The following is a 17,951-nucleotide window of genomic DNA, read 5'->3' as shown; positions in this document are numbered from 1 at the left end:
CCCTTTTTTCCTCTTTTTTTTCCATGTTGCCACTCAATAAGAGAAAGAGGGGGGAAGGAAAGGTAAACTAAAAATTTCTTTTTCAAAAATCCCACAAAAAAAGTTTAGAAACTGAAACTGAACATTTTGGGAAGTTTTTTTAAATGGTGGTTTCTGTTTTTTAATTCTGCAAAAAGCCCTGGCCAGCTGTATCACAAAGGATATGCCTATTATTCCTAGTCTGATTTACACACTGTTCATACCAGCCATTGTTCTTTCTAATGACCTGACTTTTACTAAGTGGTGTGGTTATAATTTATGTCATTCTAAATTCCTTTGCTATGACTGAGAGCTTAGCACTTGCACCCTGCCACCAGGTACTATGGTGAACATACGCTTTGAAAGAGGAGCACCAGAAACCCTTGTTATGCCTATAGATTACTTTGTGATTCCCAGTTGTGATGTTCTTCTTCTTTGGTATTGTATTAGTTAGTATAGTCTTCTCTTCATTAAAATATCTGGGTTAAATTTGTACTCAGTAACAGGGAAAATATGTTCACCTTGTTTGAAATGTGAATACTGTAGTTGGATGACATACTTTTGATTCATGGCAGCATTAGGTATTACATTGGAACACACGTGTTATGTGATTTTTGTTTTGTGGTTGTTGCTTTTATTAGCAAGAGCTGTTTGTTCACTGAAGGTATATGAAGGTATTGAAGGGAGCAGGCTAAGGACAGGACTTTTTAGTACTTGATATGAATCGGCATGAGCTAATACAGATACAGCATAGCAGTGAAAGCACTGTAGGTACAAACATTTCTTATAGAAGAAGATGCAGTGGTTGTATTCTCCCACTCACATGGCTCACCAGTTTAAAGCATGGAATAAGGGAGATCTCTTGATTTGGAACACTGAACGATCTGAAAATGTTTAGGTTCATGAAATAGTAAACAAGTGTCACCTTTTAGACGTCTTTTAGGTCTGATTTAAAATTATTTCATATTTATTACGATCTCTTTAATGTAATTTTGGACAAAACTAACAATCTGCATACATTAACAGACTTTATAGATATCTTTTATAAAGCACAGTTTAAAAATCTTTTTAAAATATTTCATTACAGTTAAATTTATTGTTTGAAATTCACCTGGTTTTATACATCATTTATACAATTCTGTGGAGGAAAAAAAATCTCTAGAAAATAGCTGGTTGATACAAATATTTGCAACTAACATATCTAGCCATCAATTGTTAAATGGAAAAAGACTACTAAAGACTGCCAGAACTCTTCTCATTTGCAGTAAATTCCCTCAGTGCTTTAGACAGATTTACAGATGTTTGTAAGGCATTTTTGCTTTAACGCTGGAAGAACAAAAGAAAATCACACTCAGAACATATTTCACAAGGAGAATTTCTAAAACATATTATAAGCTTAATTATACGTTTTTTATTTCATAAATAAAAGATAATAAAATAGCTATTGGGGACAGACTCTTAATCGCTCTGTGGAGATTTAAAGTGTCTCGTTAATGATCTTTAGCTCCTTTTGCAACTTTACTGAGCCATATTTTCAGCGGCTATAAATGGACATACCTCCACTTTGACACATTTAATAGATTATGGAAGAGTATAACCAGAAAGTTTACTTACTTTGTGAGTAAGCCTTTCTTTTGACCCTTTCACAGATGTAAGTTGCATTTTTCAAGAACCAGGAATAGTATTCAATACAGTACCTAAAGATTTAGTCAAAGTTAGGAGAGTAATCTCTTTTCATCTATTGTGATTTTATACGTACATTTTTTCAGGTAAGTGTTCTAGTTTAAATATACAAAAAATGTATGTTGCATAGAAAAGCCTGGATTCTGATTTTGTTAATGCAGCTATAAATCTGGAATAATTCCACTGAAGTTAAATGGAGTTACCCATGATTCAAACCCTGTGGATGTCAGGTCAGATACTGTCCCAGAATATTTATCCATTTGGGGCCCAATTCCCAGTCTTTACTCAAGTAAAACTGCCATTAACTACAATGGGAATTTTGCCTGTGGGAGGACTGCCTGACATCTTATTTGGAAATCAGGTAATTCTTACAAGACTTGTTCTTTCAAAGATAAACATAGTTAGCCCAACCTTGCTGTCACCCTAATAATGCAATATAATGGGCTGATGCCATATACTCCTTTTTGCATTGGACTATAAAGCCTACACTGTACTCATGAAATCCCACTGAGTCAATGGAGCGATGCTGATTCACACCAACTGAAGATCAGACCACTATCAGCAAAATTACAAATGCAATGTCATCAGGGATAAGTACCCAATGACACCTACCAGGGATTTGCTTCAGACAGATTTGAATATAGGGACTAATCTAAAGACCATTGAAAGACTCCTATTAATTTCAATGGGCTTTAGATCAGGCCCATAATGGAATATGACAAATTTTCTAAATAGAGATCCAAGGTGGGTGAGAGGTAATATCTTTTACTGGACCAAGTTTTCTCTTGTCTCTTTCACCAACAGAAGTTGGTCCCATAAAAGATATCACCTTACCCACCTTTTTCTCTCTAATATGCTGTCACCAACATGGCTACAACAATGGAAGATACTTCTAAATGTCTTTTCTTCCATTCTGTATTTCCATCTCTCATTTGCACTTGTGGAAGTTCTTGATTTAATTGTCTCGGAATAAGTTTTTCCTCTCAAATTCTTAAGCTTTCAAGGCCACAAATCAAGTATACATATTCTTGTCTGAAGAAATTATTGTCCACATTCCTCTCTCTCTCTCTCTCTTTCAGGAATAGGGATTAATGGGAATAGACCGATGCAAAGATATCCTACTCATACAGAAGTATAATCAAAATACTCAGAGGTCTATATTTGTAACATTTATGAGTAGCTCTAAACTTATTTAAACACCTGGGGATTTAGCGTAGGATTTTTTAAAGCACTTAACATTGCCCTAAGTCTGCTTCTAGTGACGTCAATAGCAGTTTTATTATTACACACTGTCAGGACAATGCTGAGCACTTTTGAAAATCTGTCCGATAAAGCACACTTAAAAGAGCCATTTTTAACGGAAGAGTTTAACAGAGGAACAACCTGAAGGCAGCACGACAAGGGTGCTGAGATGGGCATGCCATACGTAGAAGCCTTGAGGACTGTATGGAAGCAGGAAACCAGACAAAAACTCCTCCTGGCACAGAACATATTGTTCTCTCTCAATTGCTCTTTCAGTTTGACTCTGCATTTTGTTGGTGTAAGTTCTGGGGACAAGTGGCTCTGCTCGGGGGGAGGGGGGAGGAGAGATAGCTCCTTCCTCCTTCCCCCAGCTCCCAGGTACCTGATTTTCCACAAGCTCCTCACTAACAATATTTAAGAGTGAGGGGAAAAGTATGCTGCCCCCCCCCCAACCTACAGCCAACTAGAAGGAGTCTAAAAATGATTGTCTGGGTTCTCCAGCTACATGCAGAGTTCAAAGCCCTCTTGGAATAGAGGAAGACAATCTAGTGCAGAAAATGGGAAGGCTCAAAGGCTATCCTGAGCCTAGGAAGTGAGCATGGAAAGAGGCACAGTGTATAAAAAAAGGAGGGAAAGAGGCATGATTAGTTCAGTGCCTCAAAAAGTATATCACTTATCTAGGCAATGAACCTTGCAGCACCTTGTGGAATCAATCTAAGAAGCACTTTTCCTTTACCAACAGGATTTTCTATTGCAAACACACCAGCTGCTATTTCTGTTCCTTTTACATCACAATGTTTTTGACATTATTGGGGGAAGAACCCTGCTGGTGAGGAGCCTATTAAAATACATACTTCAGTGCTGGTTCAACATCAAAACCGCTGGGATTTCAGGTGGACTTTCATCTTACAGTGACAGCCTCAGTGAAGCGAATGCCTCAAGTTTAGACTCATGAGGAACATGATGCTCATTAATTTTTGATGTATGGTCGGAGTTAACATCAGCCCAAGAATACAGTGAACTCAGGAGATTTGCTACCACCAGTGAGCCTGGATCAGACCAGGCTGCACTTGCATTGCTGGTGAACAAAAATGGTTGGAAAATTTCCAGTGAATCATTTTTGTAACCAAAAATGGCTTTTTTTTTTTTGACAAAATGGACTTTTTTTTTTCAAAAAGGGTCCAATTTTCTCAATTTTTTGGGGTCAAAATATTGAAATTTGAATTTTTAGTTTATGAAAACCTCAAAAAATTCAAAGAAAATTTTTCACAAAAATGAAAACTCTTTACTTTTCATCAAATAATTTAATGGAAAAAAATGTCAACCAATTCTCCTGTTTACATTCAATGCTGGTATAATTCCATTGACTTCAGTAGGATTTTGCTCACTAACAGCAGGGCTAAAATTTGGCTTTTTATTTTGGAAGTATGCAAGCTCTCCTCCTACTTTTCCTGTATCTATAGTCAAGCTACCAAGTTATGTAGGTACTAATCTCCTAAACCAGTCAAATCAAGAGGGCTTGAGCTGTGCTGGATGGTTTCTTCAGCACCATTTTCAACTGAATTTATGAGCAGGTGTTACTGAGTGTTCTGAGAATTAGAGAACTACAAAACACTCCTCTGCTCCAATTTACAACAAAGAAAGAGAACCCTCTATTGTAATACACTTCAGTGTAAGTAGCAGCCTGAGGCCTATCTCAGGGGAAGCTGGAGAGCAATGGGAGAGGCATATTTTTCCAGTTCATACAGTGACTTTCATCTGCCACTACAGGGTCCTGCTGGTTCAGTCATAGGAAGGTGCTAATTTTGGAGCTACTCCCACATATGGGCTTTCGGAGACCTGGTGAGAGTCTCAGTGGTGGTATTGTGTTGGAGACATGCAGTGGCATCCAGCCATAGGATTTTTCACAATGAGGCAGGTAAGTGTTAACATCCCCATTTTACTGATGGGGAAACTGAGGCACAAAATTTAGGTTATCCACTCCTGGCCTTTATTCCCAGCTCTACTCCCAACTTGCCCAAGGTCACTCAGCAGTAGAACAGAGCCCAGGAGTCCTGCCTCTCCCAGTTTCCTATTCTAGGCCTGAGGGAAAATCCTGGCGCCTCAGCTCCATCGTTGTTGTGCCCTCTCCTCTCATTGGGTGTAGGGAGTACAGCAGAGCTAGGAGGGGCAGAAATAGCTCCAGGACCAGGGGAGTGGACAGTTGCCTTTGCCCCCTTCCTAGAATCCTGTGCCTAGCTGGGAATCTGGCCTCTGACGATGAACAAAACCAACCTGCTAGAAGAATGTTGCCCCAGTGTAGTAACCAGTCCTTCCAGGCTGTGTGAACACAGCATTCAGGTTACCTTTATTCCAAACGAATCACTGCCTGAAGCTGAGGGACATGCCCTCTTCTCAGACTCCATTTTGTCCCCACACACACACCACAAAAATCCCAATCCCAAGTGGTTGGGGCTGATGCTTCCCTGAAATGCGTCCTCCCTGCATGCTTGATTGTAAGGTCCCATTGGGCCAGACTTGCAGACTTTCAAAACTAACGGCTGGTGATTGGAAACTGTCCTTTGAGAGAGTAACACAGAGCATCCCAAGAAGGTAAAGGATGGCAAAAAGAAGGCTAGATTTACCTCATGGCTTCTTTTCTTGAATTTCTTCTTTGAGTGACACAAAGGCACTGCTGGAAAAATTTACACAGCTCCATCACGCAAGGATTGATCTTTTGAGCCATAAAGGTAACAGGAGGGGAGTTCATGGGTGGCTCTTTAAGAGTTGCCTGTGGACATCCTAGAAGAAATATAACTCTGAACTAGTGTGAATACTTGGGAAAGATGCTGATTGACAAGTTCATTGTGCTAAATGTCATAAAAAACAAGCCTGTGTGGGACAAAACTAATGGAAAAACATAGTACACAATTTGGGAGATCTTTGAATGAGATAAAGTTTTAAAATAGGAAGGTCTCCATTCAATCCATGTTAACACCTATTTAGCATAAGTCTAAGGAATAATCTTATTGAGTTCCTATTTAGTTTTTTACAGAGCATCATTTATAAGTGGAAGTTCAATATAACTGAAATTGCAGCTTTGCAAATTGGGATGCACTGAAAAAATTGAAAATTTTATTCCATTTCATTATAAATGACATTTTCTATATCCAGGTTTCACTTTCTAGAGGATACAAAGGATTCTGACCTACAGTTTTGCATCCATTCATTAAGTAGGTCACTGACAGCCTAAAGCAGAAATTTTTACCGGGTTTGGACAACTCATTCTTATTAATTCTAATGGGAATTGGGCATCCAGTTCCTTTAAGCAGCTCTGAAAATCTCAGTCTAAATACCTTAGCTGTGGGTAGAATTGGGTGTTATATGGAGTATATGGACTAAACAGTCTTTGGTGAAGGGTAGGCTGAAAATTTGACCCGAAGCCTTAAGAGTAATATTGTTTCCATTTTCATTTGTATTCCATACATGTTTTGATCATCTCTACTGAATGTTCTAGCTTCATGAATTCCCATGCCTATATGATTAAGGTCTAACAACAATCTCTAGATTCACTGAGGCTTCTCAGTGCAGTTGTGATACTGTACCTCCTCTTCCTCTGCTGGAATCTGAATTGTTAAGTAATGCATCACCTGGTTCATATTTTTGTCCCTTAGACTGAAATATGCCGGAGTTCACAGATGGCAGCCTCTCACTCTTCTGCACCTCTTTTTATATATCTGTTTAAGAACAGGAGAGCAGAGGCTTTGACACTAGCTGAAATATTACTGAGTAGACATTGCTGTTACATTTGTTTCTTTGTTTGATTTATATGATAATGAGCAAATGCAACATCCGTTTGATAAGATCTAGATTGCTTTGCACTGGCAATTATATTACCAAGAGGATTTGACAAAAATTTCCCCATTGGGCTTTAATAAACCCTATATATGACATGCATATATGCTTACAGAAAGTGGTTTGTCATTTGTTTCTCTGTTTAAATAAAAACACTTTCTCATAATGAAGAAAAACCTTGCATAGCCTTTTTCATGTTAAGTGCATTGTCCAGAAATGTTTGTTTCGTTCCCTGAAAACTTTGTTGAAGTTATTGATAGTGTAGCACAGTATTTAAGGGTGCACATGTGTACAAGAAAACATTATAGATGGATCTGCGGGTCTCCGACCCTGAAAACCCATTTTAACAAAATCTGCCTTTTGGAACAAGCTGGTTTGTTTGAAAAAAAAAAAAAAGAAAAGAAAAGAAAATTTGCTCTTCCGAAATATTTTCACAAGCCCTGGAAGCAAGTCTTTATTCTCTGCTAGGGATGATCTCATAGTGTCCAGAGATGCAATTAATTCCTTCAAAGGCGGAGAAATGGCACCAAACCTCCCTTCAATATGATGGCAAAATTTTAACAATAACATTTTGGCTGCCCACTCCCACCCATCCCTGTTCTCTGCACTCTGTGACATTATTAACCAGACCATCAATGTGAGGCTCCAGCTTTCCAGATTGTCCCTCTTCTACTCTTACTGAGGAATACCGTTCTCAAGCACTGTACTGGGTAAGCCAGGCCAATATTTTAACTATGTTTTAGTAATAACAGATATTCCCCCAATCCAAACAGAAATTTTAAGTAAATATTTTGTTTTTTAAAACACTTTTATTGATTTTGTTCAGTAAATATAGAAAACATCCTGCCAATCAAACAATTCAGAAGGCACAACAGAATTTCACCATGAGGAGGTGGTTTGCATGGTGACTATTAGACTTTGCCCAAAGGATCATAACTTTTATCCAACAAAAAAACACAAACTCAGAGGTGAGGTTGACTGGGGATAAATAAACTGAGTTCAAGTACCAATATCATAGGTCCAGTCAGTTGTTTGTCAAATGATGTGGTTATCCATTGTGAGGTGACTGTTTCCTTATTTAGCAGGTGCCTAGAAGAAGGCTGGTTTCAGAGTAGCAGCCATGTTAGTCTGTATCCATAGAAAGAAAAGGAGTACTTGGGACACATTAGAGACTAACAAATTTATTAGAGCATAAGCTTTCATGAGCTACAGCTCACTTCATACAGTAGGCACAATCCATGCTTACAGCCCTGGTTCACACCCCGCATTGTTGATGCTCCTTTTATCATAGAGCAGTGGCCATCAGAAAGTAAATGGTATTTTAATGGATTCCATCCTTTTCTCTTATTTTAAATGTGGGGTTTAAAGATGTTTCATGTTTGTTTGTTAAAAGGCTCCTGATACAACTGGGTGACCTCTGATGGTTTTAGTAAAAGACTTTCTCTCATTACAATAGTTTCACTTCTGCTGTTATGTTTTAATTGATATTTTGGATTATAAGGCTTAGCGCACTTGAGATGAGAGAGGCTTCTGAAATAACACCTTAATGATTGCCCTGTCCTATTCATTCCCTTTGAAGCATCTGGCATTGGCCATTGTTGGAAGACAGGATACTGGGTTACATGGTCTGACCCAGTATGGCCATTCTTATGTTCTTAATGAGCCTTCCATGGTAATGAAAGCAAATACCAAAGGAGAACACACACTTCAGATGAATTGTAATGGCCAGATAGGTTAATTCCATAGTGACTGCACAGCTCCTGTCCTCATGGACCCATGAAGACAATGGTCTGATGAGTTTTGCATTAGATTTAATAATTGCCATATCTTTGGTTGTTGTTATATCAATATAGCTTCAACTAATGTGCTCTTCACATTGGACCATTTACCCTATAGATACAAATGGATCATCTGCAGCTAACATGACTTTCAAAGGGTTTTGTGGGACCTGTTGGGATGCTGATATGGTTTCCTTAGTTTCTGTGTTTTCTTTTTTGTTTATTAAATTTAGGCAATGATTTTTTTCTCATTGTAGGGCTATGTATCTCTCTCTTGCTCCACCAACTCATCTTCAATTCTTAATAATTTCTGTACATGGGTCTCCAAAAAGACTCCAACTTTTTATCAAAAAGAATCTCCAAAATATGCAGTCTCTTATCAACATCTGGTCCAATTTTTTACACGAGAGTAACAGAGACTGGAAATCGGAAATGGGTAAAAAATTTTCTCTGTCCCATGGTGTCATAATGAAGCTGAGGAAGTCATAGTGTGAAGTGCACAGCTGATTAGCCATCTCTTACCGCTGATGGTGTGTGGTGACAAGAAACAGGTGAGGGATTTCTTTTTAGCCTATTGCAGCAGAAACCAAAGTATGGTGCCTTAAGGACTAAACTAGACCGATCATAGGGTTATTATAGGTGGAGCATTTGGATTTCAGAAACGTCTTTGTTTTATTAATTGGAATCCTGTTTCTTTTTGGGATTTTTCCCACCTCTCTTTAGACTTCTTCACCCTCTCCACTATCAAAAATATACTGCACCGGTAGTACTAACCTGCTCGCCTGTTGCACAAAGATAAATTAATGTTAGGAAATAATTTCATTAATCTTTCACTAGCTATGCTAAAAATGAGTCAAGGATATAAACGTCCATCTCTGAGAACAGAAACAAACCACTAATTACCTGGGGTTAGAAAGAAGGTTCTCTACTGGTATGTTTCAGAGTAACAGCCGTGTTAGTCTGTATTCGCAAAAAGAAAAGGAGTACTTGTGGCACCTTAGAGACTAACCAATTTATTTGAGCATGAGCTTTCGTGAGCTACAGCTCACTTCATCGGATGCATACCGTGGAAACTGCAGCAGACTTTATATACACACAGAGAATATGAAACAATACCTCCTCCCACCCCACTGTCCTGTCCACTGTCCACTTTAGATAAGCTATTACCAGCAGGACAGTGGGGTGGGAGGAGGTATTGTTTCATATTCTCTGTCTGTATATAAAGTCTGCTGCAGTTTCCACGGTATGCATCCGATGAAGTGAGCTGTAGCTCACGAAAGCTCATGCTCAAATAAATTGGTTAGTCTCTAAGGTGCCACAAGTACTCCTTTTCTTTTTTCTCTACTGGTATGTTCTTGAAAGGTTATGAATTATGGGGTGGTGGTTATATTTCCCTTTGATAAATCTGGTACAAGCCACTATTTGACATGGGACTAGATGGATCATGGCACTTCCTATGAAATGTGTAGAAGTTATGGCATATGACACTTCAGATCTCATTACATGAAAATCCCCAGCAAATACTCCATACATTAATGGAAACAATCTTTTAGCTTTAAACCAACAAAAAAGGAAATTCCAGCACAGTAGCATGGAGCGTTCTTATCATTCCAGGTTCATTAAAAACACTTTTAAGCACAAGTTACAGCACTATCTAAACGTGTCCTTCTCTTTTATATAGTGTCACCCTGATTCTCTGATTCACATCAGTGTAACGCTATTTACTTTAATGGCGCAACTGCTGGGGGTACATCCACAGCTAGTGTACATTACACCAGCTGTGAGTCTCTCCCCAGCTTACTCCAGTGTAAACGAGAAGAGAATCCCCCATTCCACAGTATACAGTGCCCTCATTGTAGGCTGCGTCCACCCCGCAAGCTAGCTAGGGCTGGGAGTCCCCTGCTCATGTACCGTATACTTGCAGTAGCACTCATCAAGCTAGCACGAGGCTAAATCACAGTGCAGCTGCAGTAGCTCTGGTAGCTGACGTGGCTGAGATGGGCCAAATACGGACTCACCAGTTGTAGGTTACTGTGGCTACGCTATCTGTACGAGCACTAGACTCGCTTGACGAGCACTGCTGTGAGTATGCACACGCGAACAGGAGACGGTCATCGCTAGCTTGCAGTGCAGACAAAGCCCGTGGAGAGACGACTTTTCCGCACGGGTCAATGTCACTAGAGGAGGACATTTCACTGGCAGTAGAGGTGCCATTTCTGCATGTTGCAGTACAGAAAGCTGAAACAATTCCTGGCTACGTCACCGTGGGTTATTTTTAAGTGCTTGATGGCTCAGTCACAGGGTTGGATTAAGGTCAGGTTTTGGGGGTTTTAGTTAGTTTTTGTGGGGTTTTTTTTAACATGGAATATGTGTGTATTTATTAGAGCTAGTCAAAATGTATCTGTTTAATACTTTTTTATGATACAGGGCTTCTATTCAGAAATGAAAATTTTCTGCATGTTTTTAAATTTTGTGACTTTTTTCCATGGAAAAAAACACAAAAATTGGTTTTAGGTCCTCTCCCCCCTTTTCCCCCAGTCTTTTTCAGTGGCAAAAAAGAAAAAAATGAGAAGAGAAATGGGGAAAAAAGATGAGAAAGGAAGAAAAACATTTTCATTGTCAGTTTATGAAACATTTTGTTTTTTTCAGTTTTGAAAACCAAATAACGTTCAGTTTTTTTGTTTTGTTTTTTAGTCAAAGTGGTGGAAGACAAGCAGCGTCACCTTTTTAGTGCCCTGCATGGTTTTTGTGTTGTGTTGTCATGCATTTGCATTTAACTAACACTCTAGATAGGGTGGCTAGATGGCAGCAAAGACTCATACAATTGTTGCGAAAAATACAAGCTTTAAACATTGGCTGGTGGGTTAATTGTTTTGTGTCTCTGCCACTTATTTTGTAAGTGTTTTTGTGACAAGGAGAAGTATTTTTTTGTGCTCCCTGCTCTTGTGATGCAGCCTCATGGAACAGAAAAAATCTCACACGCAATGTTAGGGGCCTAGATCATTCCTGCCGGCTCCTCTATGCATTGATCTCCTTTGACCCACATGGACAGAAAAGGTCAACTGTATGGCCCCATTTCCACTTCCTGGAACACGGCAGAAGAATCCCTAGGAGGGAGTCAGGATCCTTGTGGAGGGGAGCAAGACCAGAACTAAGTTGGGAGACAATGGTCGTAATGGTGGGGGCTTAGGACAATGCTGCCCCCCTCCCTCCTATCAACCCTACAGAAATTAGGCAGAAAATGTATTGCAGTCCTGAGCTGTATTCTATTTCCCATGGAGCCCCTCCCTTCTGGGAAAATAACAGTAATGAGGAGTCCCAGCCACAGCCTTGGCCAGGAAAGGATCTAGTAGCAAAACTACCAAAGAATAGAGAGGAGATGATGGGAGAGTTGGTGACTTCTTGACTCCTATAGGGCAGCCTCCCACAGAGAATGATTTGGGGACATTCACAGAGGGGGACACTCAAAGTTGTGGAGCAGATGCAATGTATGGTGTTGGTGACACTGTTGAAGCTAACTGGCTTCAATCAAGTTGCTCTTGGATTTATGGTTGGGATCAGGATCTGGCCTTACATCTATTTGAGATTCCTTACACACAAGATATAATCCCTCTGAAAGAGTAATTGCATTTTTGGGTCCAAATACCTCACATTCTGTATGGGTTTCTGCAATCTTATGTTATATGATAGGAGAGGTCATTCCACTTACACTTGCATTAATGAAGCTCTGTTGAAATATGCCTGAGTTGTCTAGTGCTGACATGAAGTTTAATAAAAAATGGCATCCAGAGGCAGGAGGGAAATGAAGTTGCTGTCAATCTGAAAGAGATTACTTCAAAGCAACGTCCGCCCCCTTTGGAACTGGCCAAGCTAGCAGTAAAATTGGACCATCCCTGCATCCCAAACTGCCAAGCATTCTGACATCTGGCAAACATCTGTATGTCAAGAGGCCAGGGGAAACTATGCTTCAGATATTGAACAAGCAATGGCAAGAGCATGTAAATATCAGCTCATTTAGTGGAAACTCCACTTCAAGTGTTTCTCTGCCCCACAACAGGTTTGCAGCAATTCAGTGGACTTGTCTCTTTAATAGCATTTGACACTTACTGATTTCCCATTTAATGCCAACTGAAACTTATTGGTTTCTTGTTCTAATAAACCGTCTTTAATGACATCACATTGAGTCTGAATTTTAGACTTAGACTGTGTACTGAAATGGATGTTAAAGTTACCTTATAATGCATACATATAAATATATTGAGAGCCCCTTTCTTATAGGCTCTCAAAGCACTCTGCTAAGGTGGGCAAGTATTATTCCCCTTTCACAGAGCTTAAGTGATTTTCCCAAGGCTAGAACGGGTCAAACAACTTTTGATGGAACAGTTTTCTATTAGAAAATGCAGTTCTGTTGAAACCAAAATGTTTTTTGGGAATATGTTGATTCCAATGAGCTGTTCAATGGGAAAAAGTTGAAACTAACTGTTTCAACTTTTTCGTTCCATTTTCATAATGTTGACATGTTCTGTTTTGATGTCCTCACCTGATTTCGTATATAAAATATTAACATTATATATATATAATGAGCTATTCTAATGTTTTGACATTATCAGAATGAAACTTGTCAGTTTCCCAACTGGAATTTCTGTTCTGTGAGAAAATTTGACTTTTTGTTCTAAATGAAAATGAATTTTCCACAAAAAGGTTATACAGTGAGTCAGTACCTCACTGTATAAGTGAGTACAGACCTGCAAAGAGAACTCAGGAGTTGTGGCCTGCTAGTCCTCTGCTCTCACCCCTGGTTTTCTGCATACAAGACCACTGTGGGATAAGATATAGATAGGTGGGAACAATAGTTTTATCACTTAGCATTAAGATCTGAGTGGAAAACTGTCTCTGCTGTGGTGATTTCATTGCCTGCTTAGGGCAGGTCAGCTCACTAAGCAGAAATATAACTATAGTATTTAATAACATTGACATTGCAATATAAATTGTTATTTCGTCTTGTAATGTTCACATAACAGTATGGTTTTCCAATGAGACTGATGGATCTGGTTCCTCAGAAGGAAGTGTCAAGCAAGCCTGCCTCCTGCTGGCAAGTGGCTAAAAGTCATTTTCTGGAATAATACTCTGTTCATTTAAAAAATACTGCCACTGTATTCATGCCATTTGTGTGGCTCTCACTGCAAGAGAGATCTCTTTACCGTCACCTGTTACAAAGAGGTCCTCCATGCCCATGTTCTTCTTCTCACTGCCATTTTACAAAATTATGTGACAAAGTCAGAGAATACATATACTTGTGGATTCTTGGAATAGTGCTTCCCCAGACTTGAGGCACGTGAATTACTCCATCCTGTAGGTGACGTCAGTTTTATACCAAAGGCTTGAGTCATCCATTGGGTCCCCAGAAGTTCCTGCACAATGGTGCAGGCTGCCTATAGCCTTTTTCCATGATGAGACCCAGTGCCAAACAGTGCACCCCACAAAGTGTCTGGTGCTTGCCTAGCAGGTGCCAGGATCTGGTGGGTTGAAGCTACTCTGCCATCCATACTCTGCATATCCCTGAGCCTCCATCAAGCCCCAACTAATTACATACAAAGAGTCTGATCCTGAGAGGTCCCGATGTTGCTGAGAATGCTGGGTGCATAGGATGAGGCCCAAAGGTGCTGCACTGTCTGAACCACTGTTTACTTCGATTATAAGATAGCCTGATAAACCATCAGATCACATCAAAGGTCTGGAAAAGGAATTTTCTGCACTCTGATTTACTATAGTATTTGCAACATTGCACATTACTCATTATTGGAATGAGGGTTGCCTTCCCTTAAGACTTCAGGTAAAGGTCTCCAGAGCACTGTTGATCCCTTACAGAAACTCATAAGACACCATGGTAAGTAGCTAGCTAGCTGGAATTTCTTTATTTCTAGTTGTTGCTAAAGGGACATCTAACCTGTCTCCAATTCTGAGGTCCTAGAGATACCCAAGATTTGCAGTCTTCACAGAGAAGGCCAAGCTGATCTGAACCAAACAACACAGAGCTTACAATAAAAAAACACCACAATCAAAAACATCTCTGTGCAGAATCATTTTCTGATGGTAAAGAACTGCAGCTTGGTCAGGTATGTGAGCCTAATTCTTCTCAAATTCTTCATTTCTCACCATCTAGGATACAAAGAAACCAAAAATACACCCTTTAGTTATGCTAATCACTAATTGCCAGTGACAACCAATAGGTGCTATGGGGAGTAAGACATATTTGCCTCTTGGAATGGCTACATCTATTTAAGCAGAAGAAAAACAACAGAGGTCAAGAAGGACAAAATAATTAGCTACCTACCATCATTGCCTGGGGCTGGAAGCCTTCTAAATTCAGTACTTCTTTGTACCGTCTGGTATTTATCAGTTGCCTACTGGTAAGTTTCAGTAGAAACTCCCGGCTGAGAATGACCAAAGTCCCAGGCTAGCTTGCTCTCTCTCCTTCTCGTCACTGCCTGTCTTGCTACAGGTTGTCCATCATTTGGGATTTTATGCCTAAGTACTTCTTCCGGTCCAGCTCCATTGCTTTTCATGGCTGACATTATCAATTTCAAGCTATAAATATGCATCATACACAGGTGAAAAATTAGAACCCTTTAAGAAACGTACATCATCTAGCTCCAGTTTACGTTCCAATGCTTTGAATTTTTACTTCTCCGAGGCTATGTCTACACTACAAAATTATGTTGACCTAAGTTACGTTGGCATGCAGCAACCGCAGTTACTACATCGCTTGGGCATGCGCACGCTACACTATGCGTCGGCAGTGCGCGTCCTCACCAGGAGCGCTTGTATCAGTGCGGCATGCAGTGCACGTGGGTAGGTATCCCACCGTGCAACTTACCACCACTCAGTGCCTGGTGTTTTAGAAAGTTTTTGCAATGCCTTGTTTTGGAGGGGCGACTTCCCACAATGCAGTGTTCTCCAGCCCATCACTTCTACTGCATCCCATAATATTTTGCATCTTCTTTTCAAAAATCCCTTCAGACCTGTGTGGCCCCCCTCACGGTCAGCCATCTCTAACAGAGGCGTGGCACCTGAACAGCTCTGCACTATTGTCCTGAGCGCTGCAAGCACAGGGCGCAGAGCTGCAAGAGGAGCCATGGGGAACATGACGCTGCCTGGGAGGCAAGATTGCTGTGGGACATAGAAAGAAACAACTCAGGATTGGTGGTGGTGATCACAGAGCAGCTAGAGAAGGTGAAGCGCCAGCTCTGAGCCTGAGAAACAAGCACTGACTGGTGGGATTGCGTCGTCATGCAGGTTTGGGATGACGAGCAGTGGCTGCAGAACTTTTGGATGCACAAGGCCAAGTTCCTGGATCTGTGTGCGGAGCTTTCCCCAGCCCTCCGGTGCAGAGACCCCCAAAATGAGAGTGACATTGACTCTTGAGGAGCAAGTGGTGATTGCACTGTGGAAATGCGCAATGTCAGTTTGCTGCCAGCCAGGCAGGAATCAATTTGGAGTTGGGAAATTCACCACAGGCGCCATTGTCATGCAAGTGTGCAGGGCCAGTAATCACCTCCTGCTAGGCAGGACTGTGACTCCAGGCGATGTGCAGGACATAGTGGATGGTTTTGCAGCAGCAGGCTTTCTGAACTGTGGTTGGGCGATAGCTGGCACGTGTATCCCTATTTAAGCAGCAGACCACCTTGCCACAGAGTACATTAGTAGAAAGGACTACTTTTGTATGGTTATGCACTTCCTGGTGGATTACTGGGGATGCTTTACTGACATCAGCGTGGGCTGGTCAGGGAAGGTGCATGACACTTGCATTTTAGAACACAGGACTCTGCAGAAAGCTGCAAGCAGGGACTTTTCTTTCCTGACTGGCAGCTTGCCATTGGGTACATTGAAATGGTAATAGTGATCCTGGGAGACCCAGCCAGTCCCTTGCTCATGAAGCCATACACCGGTCAACTCAACAGCAGCAAGGAGCGCTTCAACTACAGGCTCAGCAGGTGCCCAATGACAATTGAATGTGCCTTTGGTTATTTGAAGTGTCACTGGCATTGTTTTCTTATGAGATTGGATCTGAAACAGAAAAATATGCCACTGGTTATAGCTGCCTGCTGTGTCCTGCAGCATATCTGTGAAGCAAACGGAGCAAAGTTTCTGCTGGGGTGGAGCGCAGAGGTGACGCGACTGTCTGCTGAATTTGAACCACCAGATCCAAGGGCTATTAGAAGAGCTCAACACAGAGCTAGATGGCTCAGAGAGGCTTTGAAAGAACATTTTAATAGTGAGCCAGAGCAGTGTGTGCGGCTGTAGTGTGTCTCTACAGCCTTGCTCTTTTGCAGCCAGGTAGCATTCTTGTAGTGATTGCTGTGTATGTAGGAATATAACACTGTCAGTGCACCTATTGTTTGTGAATAATGTTATGGTTCTGTGACAAAACGAAGTAACAGGCAACTGGAGCATGTCAAACCTGCCCAGCACCAAACAGCATATGTTGTGAACTAACAGAGTTGACTCTTTAGCCAAACAAAATAGAATTTTATTCCATAACATGAATGAGGCCATTCAAAAAGAGCATTTAAAGCTTAATAAATTAAAGGAACAGAACTTCTGAAGGGGAAAGAACAGTCATTTCCATTTCAGGTACACTTACACCAACCATGGCTTTCACAGGTCAGCATATGTAAAGCTGTGATTGTCTTTAATGTCCCCCGGGGTGGAGTGGTAGGAATAGTGCGGTGACCCCTGATGACATGTGGAATGTTGTGGGGGACGGGGTAGGGAGATCCCGATATTGAGTTCTCTATGGGCTACAGAGGGAGGCGAGCACCAGATTCTTAGACCTGTAGATCTACCAGAGTCTGAGGCTTCATTGGTTGCTTACCGAGGAGCCCTGTTATGAGCTGGTGCATTTTCCTCTCTTTTTCCTGCTGGGATTCCTGGGCCTTTCTCCTCTCCAGGCTGTCTGTCAGGGTGATCCTCTGGGCCCTAATCTGGTTCTCTGAAGCAGCGCAGGCTTGCAGCATTTCCTGGAACATGTCATCTGGAGTCCTCTTCTTTCCCCTCCCTACCTGGCTCAGGAGTTCCATGGGTGTGGAGGGGGAGCCCCTGAAGGCCACAATACCAGCAGCTGTAAATACAACACAGAGAGGTACCATTGTCCAGTGTATTCCCAATGGAAATCGAAATTTAGGATACTGACCTCACTCCCCTTGATCCCCCGAAGTTGTAAGCCCTACATTCTCACTTCTCCTTGGGACTGATACAGCCCAGCACCCGGCACAGCACTTGCCAGGGTGAGTACGGCCCGTGAAGAGGGTTGGGGGAATAGCTCACAGCCATGGATATAGCTATACAGGGCAATGGCACTCAATACAGGCACCATTTCCCACAGGCAGTAGTGAC

General features: G+C 41.1%; 1 protein-coding gene across 1 annotated transcript in view; it reads right to left on the bottom strand.

Moving 5' to 3' along the window:
• Positions 1-1,300: 1,300 nt before the first annotated feature.
• The window catches only part of HHLA1 (HHLA1 neighbor of OC90), a 40,052-nt gene continuing 23,401 nt past the window's right edge, over positions 1,301-17,951 (bottom strand). The window contains exons 10-12 of the mRNA XM_077808039.1: positions 5,568-5,724; positions 1,633-1,715; positions 1,301-1,344 (exon numbers count right to left, since the gene is read on the bottom strand). Of these exons, the coding sequence (XP_077664165.1) occupies positions 1,301-1,344; positions 1,633-1,715; positions 5,568-5,724 (284 nt within the window). The remainder of the gene's footprint in view (positions 1,345-1,632; positions 1,716-5,567; positions 5,725-17,951) is intronic.

The sequence above is a fragment of the Eretmochelys imbricata genome, chromosome 2, assembly GCF_965152235.1.
Source record: "Eretmochelys imbricata isolate rEreImb1 chromosome 2, rEreImb1.hap1, whole genome shotgun sequence".
NCBI classification, from domain to species: domain Eukaryota; kingdom Metazoa; phylum Chordata; order Testudines; family Cheloniidae; genus Eretmochelys; species Eretmochelys imbricata.
This window is presented reverse-complemented; position numbering and strand designations above follow the sequence as displayed.